Below are 21286 nucleotides of genomic sequence, written 5' to 3' on the forward strand. Positions count from 1 at the left end.
AACAGGCAGATGCTGCTAAGCAACAGCAATGGCAATGTCAGCAGCCAGACAAGCAAGACTGCCTTCTCTCTCAAAACCTGGCAGAGCGAGGGTGTGAGGGAGGGTGCTTAATGCAGGGGCAGCATAGCTAGTCATCTAGACTTTGCTTGGGGACATGGAAGAGGTCACTTTAGCCCTCAGTCTGCTCAGCCTGGACCAACGTGGTAACACTTTCAGTCTCCAGCTATCACGGCCACACCTGGGAGACCTAGAAGTAGGCCCCCAGGAGTAGGATCCCCTAGGTCCATGGGCCAATAATTCCACTCCATAAAGTCTTTCCCGTTGCTATTCAGGCACATAGAGAGTGGAAAACACTCTTGGCTTTTAAGACATTCCAATAACTAAATATGGTGAGGAAGTACTGGGCCTTCCTACCTTATCACAACCATAGAAGTGCCTGTCCTCTACCAGATACATTGTCAGAGGTGGTAGTCTTCCCATTAAGATACTGCTCTGGAGCAGATGGTTGGCTGGAGGGTGGTAGTGAGAGCAAACCCCTTCATTCTTCAGTGGAGAGAGAGTGATGGCACAAAACTATACAGTCATGGTATTCAAAGGGGAAAGTCATTCTATCTGATTGGAAGGTGCTAGCTGCTATAGGATCCAGTGGTGGGAGAATTTTGAAAGGTAAAAGCAGAAATATGCAGCTTTCTCCTAGATTCAAGAGAAAAAAGCAATATCCAAACTGATCTCAGTAAACCTGACCAAATATTAAGTCATAGCTGACATTTAATGCAGTCAGATGTTTCTAGGAAAATGGCATGACCTGTTTTTCACAAGTTCAGATCTTGAAGATGAGAACAAAGCGTTGGCCTGGGAGCCCATTCCAATATAACATTCTTGCTCCATGGAGGAGTACACTTGGAGGAAGACATGAAAAAAGTATCTGCAGGTATCTTATATGAAAGGTCTGCAAGGCACATGCATTGTCCATTCCTGTTCCCCCCGATCAGTTCTAGAAAGTCCCCATCCTTATTAAATAATATTTTGCATATTTATTCTTCCAATGCATAACGTAAGTGGTTTGAGTGATGTCCTTAGGGCAGAGTCAGCACGAAACACCAAGCATTACCAGATCTTTGGGAGATCTGGCCACTGGGATCCATGCTAAGGAAACATTAAGACTTGACTATTGTAATGCACAGTATGTAGAGCTCTCATCTAAGTTAACTAGGAGACTCCAGATGGTGCAAAATGCTGTGACTCGGCTGTTATCAGGAGTGAGAGCAGCATGAATATCACTCTCATCCTGCACTCACTCCACTGGCTGCCTTTCAGTTACCATGCTCAGTTCAAGGTATTGGTTATCACACACACAGCTGTTCACGGCCTTGGTCCAGCATACCTATGAGACTGCCTCACTCCTGTTCCTCCATGGCAGCTTCGCTCACCTGAACAGGATCTTCTGCAAGTGCTACCCTGCACATGGACGAAATCAACAGCTGTCCATACACATGCATTCTCTGTGGTGGTCCTTGTCCTATGGAACGGTGTGCCTGAGGAAGTCAGAAGAGCCCCCACTCTTCTGACCTTCTGCATTTTTCAAAAGGGGCTTTTACTCAGATAGGATTGCTGTATTGTAGGGAGGTGGTCTCAAAGAGACACTTCACTAACAAGCTAGGGACCATAGACATCACTACTAAGTTTCCTTACATGCTATTTGTCGTTTTAGCTATGTGCTGCTATGTACTACCTGTTGCTTCAAGTATTACCCTGCTGGGCAGTTGTCTAATGTCAGTCCTAGAATCGCTCATGCCCTGTTTCAGCATTTCTTCAACCTTGTATTGGATTTCTGCTAATGCTAGGTCTTTGTAAACTTGCATTTATTTACCCTATGGCATTGTTTATTGAAATATCCTTGATATTGACTGTACTAATCTCACACTGTATAATCCACCTTGAGTCTCAGTGAGAAAGGCAGACGATAAATAAATAAATAAATAAATAAAGCAAGCAAGCAAGCAAGCAAGCAAGCTATTGTATTCCTCAAGAATTCAGAATGTCATACCAGGCACAGGATACAACTTCTTGAGTATTTTTCTTTTTCAAAACAGCAGGTTTCTAGTCCTTGTGGCTGGGAAGATATCCTTCAATAGTTGTAGATGCAGAGGAGTTAGCCGTGTTAGTCTGTGGTAGCAAAATCAAAAAGAGTCCAGTAGCACCTTTAAGACTAACCAATTTTATCGTAGCATAAGCTTTCGAGAATCAAGTTCTCTTCGTCAGATGCATCTGACGAAGAGAACCTGATTCTCGAAAGCTTATGCTACAATAAAATTGGTTAGTCTTAAAGGTGCTTCTGGACTCTTTTTGATTTTACTTCAATAGTTGAGCGACCACCTTTTGAAATCTCAGAGGCCGGGGAATAGCTGAAGATTTCTTACAATCAGGAGTATAATATGCAATGTAGGGCAGTGGTTAAGAGTGTTAGACTAGGATATGGAGGATTCAAATCCCCGCCCTGCCATAAAGCTCAGTGGGTCACTTATGTTCGCTCAGCCTAGCCTACTTCACAGCTTATTGTAACGATGAACTAGAAAAGGGAAGACCAAGTATATTACTTCGAGCCTCTTTGATGGAAGGGTTGAATAAAAATGCACTAGGTCAGGGAAGAGAAATTACTTATGCAAATTTATACAACGTGCATAATTTATACATGTCACAGAATATGGATAGCTTAATTGCAGATTTTTTTAAAAAGTGTGGAATATACACAGTCCTTTTTATAATCAGCCCACAGGTATAACTGGCTCTTACCTACATCTTCATTTCTATTCTACAAATCCATCTTTAATGCCATTGAAATCTATCTAATTTTAAACTTTATGTCGGTTTGTTTAAAAGCGAAAGGCTGAAAAATACCAGCAAAAATGCTCTGCATTTGGTAGGCAACCATGGCTCCCCCCCACCCCGCCAGGAGCATCCAGCCACTAGAGGGTTTTCCGAATGGTTTACAGCTGCTGCACTGGCACTGAACCATATGCTGAATAGCTTTGTAGTATCAAAACGCAATTAAAGAGCTCAAGAACGCCATAAAAAGCATTATTGCTAGGTTCCAAATCATGGAGATCTGAGCCAGAAGCCCTCTTATTCACTGGGATTTGGATCCTGTTCCTGTTTGTAGCAATATCTTAAGGTCAAACAGGACAGAGGGGCAGATGGTCAAAGCAAGTTATTGTTGGAAGGTCAAGAAAAAGATTCCTTAGCAAATTGTGTGCTTCTGTAGTCTCAAAATACAAACAGATTTTTTTCCAGCACTGAATGTTCAATAGGCAGCTGTCCAAAGAAATGACGGAGAGATTATTTTTCAGGCAGTGGTTTACCAAGAGGTTCATATTCATAAAATGGTTGGCAAATCTGAGCAGACAAATCTTGGTGTTGCGAAAGATCATATAACAATTTTAAAAAATCAAGGAATTTCACCCACAATCATGCACACAAATGGCCAGTGAGGAGAGTTTCTGAAGGCACAAGAATCATCTCCATTTCTAAAGCTAAACAGGACTGGGCCTGCAGTTCTTAACCTGTGGTTTGTAGATAGTCAGGGGGAAACTGGGCTCAGATGCTTGCAGCATGCATCTTTGAGACAACAAAAGGTATACATTATGTTCCCTCTTCCTATGCTATCACCAGAAGTAAGCCAAGGACAGCAGTGTTTGGACCAGGCCACTGCAGCCATGTTTCCAGCACATGACAGGCATAGTAAATGTCTGTCACCTCCCTCCCACAGGCTGGGAGTGAACAGAGCTTGCTCAAGATCATTTTGGGGGGAGGGACAATGATGGGTGTACTGTCACTGGGAGCAAACCAAACAGTGCCACCAGTACCTGAGAGGTTTGCCTCAGAAAATGCCAGACTGAGACAGAGAAGTGAAGAAAGAAGCGTTGGAACAAGGAAGGCTGCGGTAGGTGCAAGGAAAGCGCTGGGGGCCAGTGGCAGGTGAGCCCAGGCGAGAGAGAGAGAGCACGTGCATCAGAGTGGGGAGCAGTGGTGGGGAGAGAACATGGTGGAGAGGCATGGATGGGACATGGAGAGAAAGCATGGTAGAGGGGCTAGGAAGGAGCAGAGGTAAGGAGACAGCAGGAAGCAGAAACAAAATCTGATAATTTTCTTGAACATGTTCTTGAGGAGTGGTTTCTAAAGAAGTTAATTTTTAGTCAAGACAACACCTATTTATCTGTCTATCCATTTATTGCTGGAAGCCTAATTGTCGTCCCTAAGATTCCAGTGGATTTAGTAAGTGGCCCCAGATAACAAAAAGTTTAAGAACTCCTGGCTCTGGCAAAAAAGAGAGAGAATGCTAATCAAAACAAAGCTGTAGAGGAATAATGATACACCGGACAACTTGGAAAGTCAAGCCTCATATATCGGGGTCTCCCACCATGATGGAAACACTCCACGAGAGTATTGGTTTTATATTGCCATTGAGGTCCTTCATAATAATCATCTGGGCAAACAACAGATACGGCTTCAACTTTTTGGCTCCCGTGTACACTTCTTCTCTGCTTACTTCCTCAGCCCAGTCCACGCTGCTCCCCTAACGTGCACCTGGTCCTTCTCCTCGGTGGCTGTGGTAGGAGTGGTAATGATGCTGCGTTCAAGGCAGCGCTTCCAAGTGTATATGCATGGACCAAAAAAAAAATAACTGGGATTCGGCACACGTGGCTCCATTTTGGAGAGTGATATTCCACCATCAACCCCTACTACCACCGTTGCTAGTGACAACAGGCACAACTAGGCAGGCTGAAGCAGGGTTATTGGACTATCCTTAATTAGTGCTATCCAGATCACTATGAAATGGTCACATGGACAGTATAAGTATTGCTCTTGCTACACGAGGGATTGCAGCCTCCGGCTGGCTCGATGCTCTTTTGCCCCATATGCTTGCTATTTGATTCTAGTCTCCACACAGCCTCTCCTGCCTTGCCTTTCACATCTTGCAACACAGCATGAGGTCTGCCATCATCTCTCTGGGACATAGGGGGGCCCTGCTGCCTTATCACTTAATGAAATTACTCTGCAAGAATGTGGCAGAAAGGAGCCAAAAACCTATCAATGCACAAAGGCAGTTTATTGTGAGAGGAATTACGAAAAAAGATCCTCAATTTCCTACTCGCTGCCATTAAAATGAAATGGGTTTTCTGCATGTTATTTCGGGGGCCCTTTCAAAGGACTCCTCTCCTTTCTCATGCTAAAAGGGAAGTGTTTACAGATGTCAGAAAGTTTCACCTCCGCATGTGACCCCCGGCGAACAGATTTCACCACAATCGCTTTGTTCTTTTCTTCTATGTCAAAGCCGTAGTCATCCTCTTCTGGCAAAACCTGGGAGGAAAAGAATGTCTTTGAGAACCATGCAAGGCACTTCACAAAAAGTCCTGAGTTTTACAGTCTCTGGTATCTAATTCAATAGCTGTTCTCCCGTCTCCCCACCCCAAATCAATTTAAAATAAAATGTTTATTTTTCCCATTACATTATAGTCATAGAGGAACGTATAAAAAAGCAGATCAAACTTATAAACTAGAAGGCAATGAGAAATAACTGGACCTGTTCTCTTTGGAGCTGATGGCATCCTGGCTAAGGTTGCAGTACTGTGTGTACTTGTTAAGTGACACTACAGGCACAGGAATAAATGCCAACAGTGTTAAAGGTTTCTAGAGGATAATTCAAAAGGGTGCACTTTGCATCTCGACGTTGCATTGAACTGCAGAACAGTCAACTGATCTGCCACGCCATCATCTTAAATAAGAATAGATCAAGGGCCAAACTAGTTGTGCTAGAGGTAGACATGAGTTGTTTACAGTTTTTCGTTTTACATTTCTGTAAGGTATGTATAAAAGTAGAGGTGGGAGTGTTGTGTTTAATAGTAAAGAAAGGGCACAATAGAGGAACACCGAAGAGCACTGGGGAGCCAGCGTGGTATGCTGTGGTTAGTGTGTCAGACTAGGATCTGGGACAGCCAGGTTCAAATCCCCACTCTGCCATGAAAGCTCACTATGTGAATGTGAGCCAATCATTCTCTCTTGGCTTTGCCTATCTCACAAGGTTCTGTTGAGAAGATAAAATGGGAGGAGAATATTGTGGAAGTTGGTTTTAAGGGGCTCTTGGACCCAAATCTTGCTCTGCATGCAAAACAGTTACTCTACTACTGAGCCACAGCCCTGCCTCTATATACATGAATGAAAACATAATTTAAGGCAATTGGCCCCTGTGAAGCACAGCAACATGCCCACCACTGGGAGTGATGATGTCACTTCTGTAAGTGATGTCATCCTGCCCAGCAGGAGCACACATGCACTTCACACATGCGTGAAAACAGCTTCCAGGTAAGTGCCAGCTTCACCCCTTCCTCCCATCGGGAATGTAAGGGGACCTGGCAACCCTGCCTGAGACCCTGGAGAGCTGCAGCCAGTCTGAGTAGACAGTACTGACCATGAGGACCTGATACAGTATAAGCCAGTTTGTGGATGGGGGGGGGGGAGTCCCTGTCACCTGCTGCGTCATCGTATGGTGGGACAATACAACTTGTGATCTTCCAAGATGAATACAATCCTAACCAGACGCCTGAAGAGAACCTTCAAATCTCTTCTTTATTGAAATTAAAGTAAGAGAAAAAGACCAGGGCCTTTTCAGCAACGACACCCACATTATGGAAGTCTCTCTCCAGATAAGCCATTGCAAGGTGGCTGAGTTGTTCTTCTTAGGAAACTAGTAAAAACCTTATTGTGCTATGAAGGAGGGCTGATTTCTAATTTCAGACTGGCTTATTTGCAAGTTAGTTTATTTGCAGAGCCATTCTTTGCAGAATTGCACCACTTCTACACCCACCAAGTTCAGTGAGTTTAGAAAGGAGTAAAGCTACTTAGGAATGCGATGTTTAACTGAGACTAATTTGGTCCACAATTAATATGCTCTAACGTGTATGATGATAATACAGTGTTGAAGAGTGCAAGTGCTACAGAGTTTAATTTGACACCAAAATATGCTGCTAGTCCTGTTGTGACAGTCCAAGACACTTTCTGCTGAGCAGGTCTGAAGAGGCAGCACACAAATTGTCCAAATACATGAATCAGTAATAAATAACACACTTTATTTTGTTTACTACAAAATTTGTTTTCCATTTTTTTCTACCTCTTAAGACGGCAAAAAACCCTAAAGTGCATGTGCTGAGATAGCACCAAATGCAGCAGTTTGCAGTTCTCTGTCTCATTTCGTTTGCAGAATCCTGTGCTCAGAAGCGTCTTCCTAGGATTGCATTATAAGCCACTTATATGTTTAAACTCCGTAAAAAACAGCAGATTTTATATGCTTAATTAAGTTATAAACAATGCATTTTATATTGTTAAAGCAATAAAAGGGTTTGAGAAAACAAATATTTAGGGTTACCAGAGGAGCCACGGGGCGCACTGAAGCCCAGTTCAGTAAAAACCACCTCCAAACAGGCTGAACCCAGTGTGCCCCATGGCTCTTCTGTCACCAGTGCTACAGGGGAGTGCAGAAGCATGTGCATGTGCTTCTTTGTCCCTCTGCCATCCCCCCACCAGCCAGATGAGCGGGGCCAGGGGCGGCAGGTAGGGTTGCCAGCCTCCAGGTGGAGGGTGGAGATCTCCCTGGAATTTCATCTGATCTCCAGGTGACAGAGTTCCGTTCCCCTCGAGAAAATGGATGCTTTAGAGGGGGGACTCTATGGCATTATATCCTGCTGAGGTCCCTCCCCTCCCCAAATCCCATCCTCTCCAGACTCCACCTCCCAAATCTCCAGGAATTTCACAACCTGGAGCTGGCAACCCTAGTGGCAGGTGAAAGCATGGGTTCCACCACTTACAAATATTGCAAAATTTCCATTTCCATCAAATTTAGCTTCCTGCCCCCCAAACACCCTTTTTTTCTTTTCTTTTTAACTTTGGCTTCATACCTTCTGGAAAGATTCGCTTGTGAGCCCTTTAGAAGGTGCTGCAAAACCATGTTGCAAGATACAAGTTTACCGTTTTAAATCAAAGACTCCTTTCACTTTTATATGGTCTACAGGGGGATGAAAACATCACAGGCGAGTAAGTGCCTTATCCTGCTCTAACCATTTCCACACTGTTAGAATTCAGTCTTTATGTGGTTCAAAGGAGCATGATTAGCTAATTAGCTTCCTTTTGTTGCAGCAGTTCATCATAAACACAAGATTCAGGAAATTGGGCCTTCTTCCCCGTAAGAACTGGAATGTACCAGCCAAAGGCAACACTCTAGGCTACCTGTAATTTAAAGTAATGGCCGGGGGAATGCCTATTCAGAAGAGGGTGTTATTAAGGGGAGACGGCTCAGCAAGGCCGCCACAGAGATTGGGTCCTCCTAACAAAACACTCTGGGAACAATGATGCACACAAGGAGGTTGAGTACAAAGAGTTCCTTGGAACTCAGCACCCTGCCAGTGAAACTTTGGCCTTGAACATTTTAAAAGAGGCCAGAGTCCTATCCCCCGGCACAATGTGCTCTTTATGGCCATGTTAAGTTCTGCATCCAGTCGTGACTGGGATGCGGACTTGGGCTCTCTGGCTTGCCATTTTTCATTTGGAGAGGCTGCAGGATCGCTTGCCTTGTTGGGAAAGCCTGCTTCTTTCAAAAGATCAGAGTGAAGAGCATAATTAGTTTTTACAATTCCGCTGGAGTCACATGACAAAGACCCTCAGGAAATCTTAACCCTTGAGAAGTTTAACAAAGCAAAGCACTTTTATAGTATTTACTGAGGATTCCCTGCAACTTGAAATCGTTTTAATGAAAACAACAGGACATTGCTTTTTAACCTCTCTCTGCATTTAAAAGTAAAGTAAAAGGGGCATTCCCTGTGTTTTCAGGGTGTATAAAGCTGATTAGAGGACATTTCACCAAAAGGGGGCCTTCCCTTCCTTGTCACGTCAGAAATGATGTTATTCCCAACAAGAAAGATCTCCGGAGCGCAATATCATGCACTCCGGAGCTCCTGGGCCCATTCCCCACTGCCCAGGCAAGTGGGGATGGGGGGGCCAGAGGCTGGGAGTAGGCGATCCTCTCCTCCCACCGGCAGGACTGGTAACCCTAGCAGAGTTACACCCTTCTAAACCCACTGATTTCAAACTGGTTAATCACTAGGCTTTTACGGAAACTGCCCACTTATTTCCCCCCATTTAGCACAATATATGTGCTAAATGTTTCAATGGCTGGAACGTTAGCTTAACAAGCATAAATCTGAATGTAGAGGTGAAACAAAGCATAATTAATAAAACATGGCATATTTAATGACAGAAACTTCCCAGTGGGAGCCTATCTACATCAACAGACAATACTGGGCTGGGCTGGGCTGGCTGGTTGGTTTAATAGTCCACCTTTCTCATTGAGATCCAAGGCAGATTACACCTTGTAAGTGAAATACAACATAATCAACAGCTAGGACATCCACCGGGCAAAGTACAATAATTAACAATGGTTAAGGCGTTCAGCGAACAGATACAATAGAAATGCAGAAAATGTGAAAACAAAGTTGAGCAGAGAGACAACATTTTTCTGAAACAATGTATAATTAATTTATATGGCTTGTTTAGCAATGTGGAAACTTCCTAGTAGGAACATATCTACACAAGTAGACAGTACGCAACAGCATAGTGTATAGTCCCTGTTCTTACCAAAGCATCCCTCTGAACTATTTCTTATGAGACAGCCCTATAATCTGGTAGAAAGTCCTCCTGAATAATTCAGCTTTACAGTTTGCAGAAAGCCAAGAGAGTGGGAGCTTTCCTGACCTCCTCAGGCAGGCCGTTCCATACGGTGGGGGTTACCACAGAGAAAGTACATGTGCAGGCAGCTGTTGATTTTGCCCAATCGCAGGGTGCTATTTGCAGAAGGCCCTGTTCAGATGAGCAAAGCTGCCATGGTAGGATATAGGGAGAGAGGTGGTTGCACAGATAATGGCTTTGAACGTGATAGTCGTGACCATGAATTGAGTCTGGTATACCTAATAGTATAGTCTACAATCTATGTCCCCTTACCAAACAATCTCTCTGAGTAATTTATTACACCATAAACCAATTACCTGAGTAAAAAAGCCCTCCTGAATAATTCAGTTTTGCATAGCATGCAGAAAAATCAAGAGAATGGAAGTTTTCCTGAGCTCTTCAAGCAGCCCATTCCATAAACTGTGGGCTGTCACAGAGAACGTGCATGTACTGATAGCTGTTGATTTAGCCCAACCGCAGGGTAGTATCTGCAGAAGGCCCTGTTTAGATGAGCAAAGGGGTTATTAATGAAGATAAAGTGGGGCATTCCAATGTTTCTTGAAGGAGGAGTAGGAAACAGACATGGTAACTACCCATCTCTTTCCTGCATCAGAAGTAACAGGCACAGTAGTTCCAAGCTCACCATCCCAAGGAGCAATAGCCCCAAACCAGTTCTAGTTATATATTCACTATATACTCACACCTAGCCTTTCTACATCAGCTCCTCCTTTCCCCCCTTACATTGAGATTTACACTTCATAGACTCATGGGCAGGGCTTTTTTTCTGGGTAAAGAGGTGGTGGAACTCAGGACTAGATATGGGCACGAACCAAAAAAATTTAACAAAACTGCTGTTCATGGTTCGGTGCTGCCGACAAACCCAAACAAACGAACCGTAACGAACATTTCCCGTTACCGAACCAGTTCACGGGCGTCGGAACAGCCCCTGTTGCACTTAGAGAGCCCATATTCACAGGGAGTGTTTAGCAGGTTCTCCAAGATTGCAATAGGGATCTTGGAGTTATACCCTCTCCAATCCGAGGTCGCCAGGAAACTCCCACTTGATGCAATTAGAGCCACCAGTTGTCATTGGCCCAGTGTACAAGGGGTTGGCCATCAGAACTGCCTATCAAGGTTTGCAGGAATGAGATTGGAGTGCCCATGGCTACAGAACACCCTCCTTCCCCCTCCCTCCCACCAGGTGTCTTCTCCCATGTAACCAATTGTAACCAATTTGCAGCTCCACAGTTGGAAAGAAGACCTGCCGATCAAGGTAAGCTGGATTTCGATTCGGGTTTCCAAGGCGACAGAAGGAGTGCAGAGTTCAGGCATTCCCCCAGCTCCATTTCCAAGGGAATTGATTGATGGTGCTTGACTGTCTGGCTTCACGAACCGCGGGGCGAACACAATGAACCAGGCTTCCAACGAACGCTGGTTCATTAGCCATGGACCCTCACGAACTGCCGGATCGTGAACAGACGATCAGGTGGTTTGTGGGCTTTTTTGGTTCGTAATGCAGTTCGTGCCCATGTCTACTCAGAACCGCACAATGACATCACTTTGGGTCACCTGGAACAAGGGGGGGAGTTTTTTAAAGTTTAAATCACCCTTGGCAAAAATGGTCACATGGCCGGTGGGCTTGCCCCGATCTCCAGACAGAGAGGAGTTTAGATTGCTCTCTGCACCTCATTTTCAAGAGGTGCCGGAACTCCGTTCTACCGCATTCCAGCAGGAAAAAAGCCCTGCTCATGGGGCTAATTCACACCAAACCTTGACAACACCCTGCCACAACTTTCCCCGTAAGATTTCCCTGCACAAATCAGGCTGACAAAGTGGGCTGTAACTCACAAAAGTTCATATTGAAATAATTGTTCATTTTTGAAGGTGCAACTGCACTTCTGTTTTATCTAGCTGTATGTCACCAGCCTTTGTGCAAGAGCTAGTGGCTCTGGCTGAGGATGCACATTCCCATCTGCCTCCAAGGCTTTAACAGGATCCAGACAAATAAACAATGAAGAACAAGCGGGTGACCACCTAAATGTGTTTCTACTTTGGCAGCATATGCCTGAGCCTGGTTTCACATAGGGATCTCCTTTGCTGGATCAGGAGAAACAAGTCCATGGGCATAGTATATTTAAAATTTAGAGACAGCATCCAGCTGCTTTTATTAGAATTAAAGTGTGGCATGAAAGAGTTCTGTAGGAGGCCCCACTTAACAGACAGTTGTGCAGCATGGCTGGAGTTCAGCTTCTCATAGATATTTCATAGGTTGCCAGCTCTACAGGCATCTTGACTTTCTTTCAGCAGGGAACTTCCAGGAGTCACCCACCTAGGGCTGCCAGCCTCCAGGTATTGGCTGGAGATCTCCAGGAAGTACAAGTGATCTCCAGGCAACATAGATCAGTTCACCTGGAGAAAATGTTTGTTTTGTAGGGTGAATTCTTTGGGATTATACCCTACTGAGGTCCTTCCTTGCCCCAAACTCCACCCTCTCCAGGCTACACCCTCAAAATCTACACCCACCCCTTGAGCTTCATTCCTAGTTCTGAAAATCTCATCATTTACAAATTACAGAGGAAATATCAGGGCATTGATACATTTTTAGCAGCTGGGTGTAGGCCTGGGTTTTAATTCTCATTTAGATTGCAGAGCATTTTGTGTATTTTTTTTATAGCAGGTCAGGAAGGATCCATTATCACGAACTGAAACAATTTCATAAGTAAAAGAAATTAAGAATTTGTTTGAAGAGCATTTTCTTCACATTGGAATAATTTTCCTTTGGCATCTGTATTTTTTATTTGGCAAAAAATATCTGATGTTTTATCCTTCGTGCGTAAGGTCAGGAAAAAGGATAAAAGACCAGGGGGAATACAGAGATGCCGTTGAGTTAGTCTTATGCAACACGGCATATATTGCAAAAGCATATAATGTGTTTCAAAAGCCACCCGGGGTAAGGAAACCTACCCTTACTCTCATTCAAAATCAGGCCTGATAAAGTAATATATGAGTGTAGATGATGCAATATAAGGCAGAATTCCAGACTAGACACACAAGGCCCTCAATCGCTTCTGGCAATTTAGGGCTCTCTTATATTATTCTCAATAGACACCTGCAGCCAAACATAGTTGTCTGAAGCAGTTTTCCATTACCATGGGGAAGCATGGAACTGTGGAAGGGCCAGCAAGGGGGCCAGCAATATCATGCATAACAATAACAACAGCAACAACCGCAACTGCATTTATATACTGCTTTTCTAGACAGATTAGTGCCCCACTTAAGAGTGGTAAACAAAGTCACTGTTATTATTATCCCCATAATACAGTTTGGGAGCTTAGGCTGAAAAGATTACCAAAGACCACCTGCTGAGCAGTAGGAGGATTCGAACCAGCAGAGTGCTGATTTTCAGTCCAACCACTTAACTACGGTGCTACAGCATAGCGGAACACCACCTTTACACCAATATCCAAAGGGGCAACTGTGCCTGACAGTTCCATCTCTGTGGCAATAGAAATGCCACGTTGAGGCCCTTATGGAGCAGAAAGAAGCACAGGGTATATTCAAAGAGACTCTGGCTATCAAGAATAAAAAGGCAAGCCAACCTAAACCAGAGAAGAGGAAAATTCATGACAATGTGCTGACACACAGAGAGCAATTATCTTGTTTTTGCCTCTTAAAGGTCCAACTGGCTGTCCTCACTCCCAGGTTTTGCACTGGGCACCTGTTCCCTCCTCTTCCTCTTTGTAGATGCAATTTCAGTGCTCCCTTAGCAGCCCCAAGGAAGAGAAGGGAACAGGTGCCCAGTGCAAAACCTGGGAGTGAGGGCAGCCAGTTGGAGCTTTAACAGTCAAAAACAAGATAATTGCTCTCTGTGTGTCAGCAGCACATTACGGTGAATCACTTTGAGTCCACCGCGTAGGCGGTGTAAAAATATTTTACTAAATAAATAAGCTGGGCCTTGCCGAAGACCAATTTGTGATCCATTAATGTTTTTGATGAGCAAGGAAATACATTTTCTAAAAGTGCAATTCAAAAGCAAAATTCTTTTCACCGTGATTTGAAAGCACCCTGATAGTCACTGGGCTGGTTGGGAAAGTGACCATAATCACGATGGACATTGGCTTATCTGCAGTGTCATATAATACCAGGGCTTTTTTCAGCGGGAACGTGGTGGAACGGAGTTCCGGAACCTCTTGAAAATGGTCACATGGCTGGTGGTCCCGCCCCCTGATCTCCAGACAGGGGGGAGTTTAGATGGCCCTCCGCGCCGCTGAGCAGCACGGAGGGCAAACTAAACTCCCCTCTGTCTGGAGATCAGGGGGCGGGGCCACCAGCCATGTGACCGTTTTCTCCAAGTTCCACCACCTCTTTTCCCAGAAAAAAAAGCCCTGTATATTACTCATCCTGCACTTCGACCTTAACGAGCCAGGAATTTTTTTTTCTCTCATGAGCATTTTTTGTATAAAACACAGTTCTACAGATCCCAGCTGTTGACAGCAGAAGCAGCAGCAACTGATTCCCCACTGGGACACTGATCAATTATTCAAGAACCAAGCCATTACCTTGCACTGGCTCACAACCAATGCTGGCGTAGCACAGCGTGTCAACCCAGTAATTCCAAAGACTAAAATGTGAAAACTTTATAAACTATAAGGTAGGATTATAATGGGAGGCAGTGGGAGAAAGAACTTTATTGCTCATCACTAACCCCATCACGCACAGCAAACAACAGGTATTTGAGACATCGACAAAACCCTACTTAATGATGGAATCACAACAGAGCTGATCAGGATATCTGGGGAGAAGAATTTTATGTCCCAGTAACAAAATGCTGCCATACAAATTCTGGGGGAAATGCAATAGCCCTGCAATGGAATAGCTGTCTGCTGAGGAAATGTTTGGATGATGCACAGTGAATGAGAAATAAATGAGCTTTATTTTAAAAAGCAGCACTGAAAGGGCTAAGGATATGATTTTCCTTCTGCCTCCTCCCATTGCCTTCTTCCACCGGCAGCTGAAAACTCTTTTCGCTTCGTTTGGTGTGTCCCGTCCTTCCTGACCAATGTTTTAATTGTTGTTGAGATGTCTTTGTATATATTTTAATTCTGGTTTTAATTGTTTTAATGTTTTGGTTTTGGTTGGCTTTAATGGTTTTAAAATGTGATTTTATTATGTATGTTTTAATTTGTTAACCATCTTGATGTCCCTTGTGAGAGCAGAAAGCAGGATATCAATTTTGTAAAATAAATATTGTTTCAATAGCCATCTTGTATAAAAGTGATTATATAATAAAAGCACGACAAGCACACACAGACATAAAGTCTGAATGCCCCAGTAAAAAACAGAATTTAGGAACTGAGTAAGTTAAAATCCAATTCTATGTAGAGTTCAAGACAGAACCTTTATTGGCATAACTGTAACAGTGTCGAAAACAAGTGGAGCCTGTTAATCTATGTAGAGTTATACCCTTCTAACTAGGGTTGCTAGGCCCAGCAGGAGACCTAACAGGTGGGACATAGAGGGATGGCCATCAGCAATAGCATAACATCTCTTCCTGAAAAACCCATAAGTGACATCACACCTCTCTAGGAATAACTGGAAACTCTATGGTAAAATCATGGAGTTTCCCATGATTCCTAGAGAGATCTAGCTCCACTTCCAGGTTTCCCCTAGAAGTGATACCACACATTGTCCTGGTGGCCTTTTTTAATTTTTAATTTTTTTCTCTCACTGCTGCTACAAACAGTGGCAAGAAGTGAGCATGGCAGAAGGGAGTCCTCAACTCTCACTGTGGGGCTAGCAAGCCTGCTTCTAACTCATTCACTTCAATGGACTTAAAATAATGTAGCTTGGCTTAGGATGGCGTTGTTAGATCTAGGGTTGCCAAGAGGGAGTGCAGGGGGCTGGGGACAGTGGGCACTTACCTCTTGTGTAGGAGCATAGCATGCACGTGCTTCCACACTCCCCCTCTGCAGAAGTGCATGCAGAATGAAAACCACCCCTTTGGAGGCAGTTTTCTCTTTGAACAAACACACGCCACTGCTCCCTCCCTCCTCTCGTTGGAAAATGAGTGAGATGAAAGAGTCCATCCCACTCATTTTCCAACGGGACGAAGGAAAGAGCTGCGGAATGTGTGTACACACTCAAAGTGAAAACTGCATCCAAAGGGGGGGGGGAGGTTCACTCTGCATGTACTGGGATTCCTCTGCAGAGGGGGAGCACATGCAAGAGCTTCTTCCCACCCCCATGCTTCCCCCCATTGCTGGCCAGGTTAGCCAGGCTGGGGAACAGCAGTTGGGGGCAGGGGCTTTCTCGCCCTGGGTGGGGGGATAGCAAGCCTAGTGAGGTCCAATGGTGTCCGGCTCACAGATCCAATCCAGAGTTTGACAAATACAAGAGATTTTTTCCCTGCTAGTTATAATCTGCATTGTTAAGAAATGCTGATTTGTGTGCCTGCTGCACTAAGAGGAAAAACAGCAACTCAGGGGCAGATGAATCCATCCACAGGGAAACAATTTTTCCCCTTAATGGGCTTTTGGATCCTTTCCCAGCATGCTGTTTCATTTGCTGCTGACCTGAGCACTCTTCCTGCTCTTATATTCAGTCAGTGATGAGAGTGGTACAAGCTATGGCCCATTGTCAGGAAACATCCTTCCACAGACAAACAGCAGTGATGAAGACATAGTAAGATAAATCCACTCAAAAGTTTGAAAGAATGGGGAAAGAATTTACACAATCAAAATCATAGTGTATAAGTCACCAAACCAGGCTGTAGGGGTTAGATCCAAAAGTGTTCTTTGGAGTCTTTGTAATAATCACAATAACAACTATAGTAATAATGTGTGGCTTTTTGAGTAAGTGGGTACAGTGAAGCCAATTCATGTCCATCATAGGTTCTAACCATGGACTGTGCATTTAGAATAACTGTATTCAGGAATTAAACCTACATTTCAGAATATCTTCACAAAAACAGATTTAATCCCAAAGGTTTGTATCTAACAAGATTTGCCTATGGATTTTACTGCGTGGTACATAATTTTCCTACTTTCCTTCCCACTCTAATCCACTGAGCCTCCCAAACTTTGTTCCTGTAAATTGGTGACCCTCGTGTACAACATAGGGGGTAAAGCAGGGTTCTGCAGTGGGAGGAGCAATTGATGGGAATTACCACCCCCTCTTAAATCGTCCTTAAATCGTCAAAGGCTTTCACGGCCAGAGAACGATGGTTGTTGAGGATTTTCTGGGCTGTATAGCCATGGTCTGGCCAAGACCACGGCTATACAGCCCGGAAAATCCACAACAACCATTGTCCTTGAATCCTTGGAATCCTTGGAATTATGGAATTATGTGGTTTGGATTCACAATCATTGGTTTTAATAACACGAACATTCTAATCTTTCAGAGTTCTGATACTAATGCAGTACCAGATGGGAAGATATATGAGAATGCAACTTTGCCTTTTTATCTATCTAACTACAAAAGCTAGTTGCTAACCATGTACATCCTATGTTAATTTACTCTAGTCTGTGCCCACTGAAATCAATAAGTTTACACCAGATTCTTTTTTCAGATGAGATTACCCTCCACTCATTTGTTTCTTCTTCCCAGAATGCAAGGGTTGTAATCCCAACACCTACAGCAATCCTACTGTGAGCCTGTCAGCAGCATCCAGCATGAAAGGCTGGCAACAGGGGTTGAATCCACATTACTCAATCTAAGTCGCATGTTCCCCGCATTCTCCACGCAATCCCGAGTGCCGGTCACATTACCTCATTTAACAAACGCATTTCATTCGCATTTCTCCCGAATACGTGGTAACAGGTTTTCATCGGGAGTTTCACGGTGGACGTGAACAGGCAAATGCGCAATTTACGTGGTTTTTTTAAAAACCACCCCCCTTCCTGTCTCTCCGGCCGTTCCGAGAGTTCCTATTGGCTGATTCAACTTTCAAGTGCTCCCTAGTCTGCAAAAGACTGTTTTTGACTTCATAGCGTTGGATTTATTGATCATGTTGTTTCTAAATCAAATCTGGTCATTTGAAAAATCATTTTGGGGTGAATCCCTCCTCAGAAAGGACTCGTGAAACATCCTTTTTAACTGTTTTTTATTTTTCTCGGGATTACTGTAATATCGTAATTATGGTGAATCAATCATTCGAATTTAAGAAAACACAGAGCAGGACCTCCATCACGCCTCCAACACCAACCAAACCCACGATCCACTAACACCCACAAAGAAATCTCCACAAAATGCTTGCCTTTTTATAGTTATTTCAAATCCCACGCCAGAAAACATGAACCATTTGCTTTCACGGTCACATGTTATATCGCTTCATTGATGTTTCCTTATAAGGCGAGATCGAAATAACGGAAAAGTCAGTTCAAAAAAATAAAAAAAAATGGGAATATCCACAAAAGCGAATATTCCAGTCGCTGTGTGACTGTAGGAGCGCGCGAGAACAGCGCATTTGAGGATGGAATGTGAACGGAGGGGAGAAATTTGCGGATTGAAGACAAACGCAAAAATACTGGGAAAAATGCAGGTGAGAGGTGAATGTGGATTCGGCCAGGGTCTTAAAATCTGGACCTAGAAATTTTACTTGTTCCCCACCTTCATATTTTAAATTTTGTAACACATGCCTAGTGGAAGGATTCAATAGAACTCAAATGTTCTGTGTCATCTAGGCTGGTCTCAATAAAAGGTATGACATGATTTCGTTTCATTTTCTGGATTTAGCGTAGGCCAACGTGGCTGTTTAAAACTTCTTAGATCACAGAATCTTCTGCAGAAAATAGCACTGAATATTATGTCACACTGTAGAATGACCAAGAAACTCAATCTACGATGCAACAATACAGATTAAAAGCAGGCTCAATTCTCAGGCTGGGGTCAAAAAGAGCAAAGAACAGGTTTAACCTCCTTCCTAGAGCATATTTCTTAATTTAAATTTAATTTGATAATTGATATGCTGCTCCTCCAGAGACCTGCTGCAGCTTACAACTAATAAAACAAAGTCATTAAAACACAAATACTTAAAAAAAAGCTAACACTATCCAAGAGCAATCAATTAAAAACAAGCCAACACCTCAAAACAAACCAGAACATCACAGGGACATAAAATAGACCAGGAGTCCCAAACGTTTAAGCCTGAAGGCAGCTTTGGAATTCTGACACAGGGTGGTGGGCGCAACCACCAATCAGCTGCCACAGGAAGTGGAGCCAACCATAAAATACTCTTTGTGTCCAGGAGTCTTTGCTTTTCCTCCACACTTTCATAATGTTGGGCATTTGTGGGCATCATATCAGTCACTTACCAGCAAGCTTTTGGCCAAGATGTTTTCAATAAGCTTGAAGTCATTTCGTAATGGCTTGCTCTTGGAACTTGTACCTTCCATCTCCTCGTCGGCATGAAAGCGGAAATACTGAGACTCGTCTTTGAACTCACTCTTCTCAAGTACTGGAAATCAATAAGCAGAAAACGGATAAACATGTCACAAACATGGAAAAACACAACAAGGCTATTTAATAAAAAACCTCATAATTTTTAAAATTACAAACTGAGAACAAATCACCAATAACCCCAGAGCACTACATATTGTTTTGTTTTTAAAGCTGTAACATATGCTGGCCATATCCCTCCTTGTACATTGAGAAGCAACAGTAGGACTTTTGATGTATTCATTCACATTCATGACAGTTTTTGGTTGTCAGGAGCTGTCTAGAGTCTCATTATGAAGCCTTCAATAGCTTTCTGCATCCCATCAATGAAAACCCCCTGCTTCAGTAATAAAAAGTTTAAAATAAAATTCTATTGAATCAGTCAATTTTTAATTATTATTATTATTACAGCCCACAAGCCATGCAATATAGATCAATAAGATTAACGCTGGGACCTTCAACAAATACAAAAGAGTAAGGATAGCAAAAACTTGAAAACAAGCAACAGGCAGTACCCAGTAACATAGTCTACAGTCCCTCCCTATCCTTTCAAATGCATCTCTCTGAAATACTTCCTTACAGCAGACCTATTACCTGTGAAAAAGAACATTTGCTAAATAATTCAATTTTACATCATTTGAGGAAAGCTTGGAGAATGGGAGCTTTCTTGACCTCTTCAGGCAAGCCATTCCAGAAGGTGAGGGCCACAATAGAGAACGCACATGTATGGGCAGCTGTTGATTTTGCCCATGTGCAGAGTGACACCTGCAGAAGGCCCTGTTCAGATGAGCTAAACTGGCATGTCAAGGCATAGGGAGAGAGGTAGTCCCACAGATATAAGTGACCAAAGCTATAAAGAGCCTTGGATTGAATTCAGTAACTGCGAGCAAGCCAATGGAGTAACTGCAAAATGAAGGTAATAAGCATGCTTCACCTGATAATAATCAAACTGCAGAGTTCTGCACCAACTAGAGTCTCTGAGATGACTTCAAGGGAAAACCTACGCACTACCATATTCTAGTCTCAATATTTCTGTGGCGTGGATCCAGGTGGCCTGATTAGCCCTGTTAGTTTAGCCATCTTCCAGGCTAAAATGAGTTTGGAGAAGGCAGTTTTGCAGCTACATTAACTTGCTTCTCTAGCAGCAGTGGTGGATCCAGTATGACACCTACGCTTTTAACCGAGTCTGCAAGGGTCAAAAACAACAACAAAAATGGGGAACACAATGTCCTTCAATATTTCTGCCTTCCCAACCAGGATCACTTCCATCTTGTCTGGATTCAGTTTCAATTTGTTCCCTTTCAGCCATTTGACTACAGCTGTCAGGAAGTGGCTTAAGGCCTCTACTACATCAGGATTTGGATAGCGAGATATAGATATAGATACATAATCCTTTCCAATTTCCAGGTGCTCCAGTTGCATTCTGTCTTTCAGACCATGGAAGTCTGATACTACGACAGAGAATTTAATAAAGAGGATGGTATTACCAACATAAATTGATGGCTTATGGTATTTTCATGACTAGCAGTGTAATAGACACTGAAGTAGATAGACCATCATGAAAAAACTAATGTTTTTTTTATTACTGATGTATACTATGAGTTTGACTGTGAAATGAACACTTAAAGAACACACAGGTGGATACTATATTGAAGACAGCAGATAGTATTCTATCTGTCTGCTACTATCTCCCCTTTTTGTATGCTGGCAGGCAGGAGTGCAAGACTGCCCTGTCTTGGAATGGTTTTATTGATTGCTGTTTTTATGATGTGATTATTGTTTTTATGCTGTATTTTAATCAATGTTGTACCTCGCCCTGAGCCCGCTTGTGGGGAGGGCAGGTTAAAAATAAATAAATAAAATAAATAAATATAAGATCCACTACACCCTCATGTGTATGCACCCACAAATGGCTATTCTGGATCCCACCTACTCATCATTCTCCCTTCTCACATTCTTCTGGTCCTAATGGAACAAGCTGGCTGTCCATGCAGCAGGTGTGACATTCTGTCCCAGCAGACAGGCATGGGCCTACGTTTTGTGCTGCTGACACAGAATCCAAAACATCCCAGGGAGGACA

At 43.4% G+C, this 21286-nt stretch overlaps 1 protein-coding gene across 2 annotated transcripts in view; it reads right to left on the minus strand.

The window, feature by feature from the left end:
- The window catches only part of PREX1 (phosphatidylinositol-3,4,5-trisphosphate dependent Rac exchange factor 1), a 301144-nt gene that overhangs the window by 59724 nt on the left and 220134 nt on the right, over positions 1-21286 (minus strand). For both annotated transcript variants that reach the window (XM_054981047.1, XM_054981046.1), the window contains exons 16-17: positions 19083-19225; positions 5266-5358 (exon numbers count right to left, since the gene is read on the minus strand). In XM_054981047.1, the coding sequence (XP_054837022.1) occupies positions 5266-5358; positions 19083-19225 (236 nt within the window). The remainder of the gene's footprint in view (positions 1-5265; positions 5359-19082; positions 19226-21286) is intronic.

Source organism: Eublepharis macularius, chromosome 5 (genome assembly GCF_028583425.1).
Source record: "Eublepharis macularius isolate TG4126 chromosome 5, MPM_Emac_v1.0, whole genome shotgun sequence".
NCBI lineage: Eukaryota > Metazoa > Chordata > Lepidosauria > Squamata > Eublepharidae > Eublepharis > Eublepharis macularius.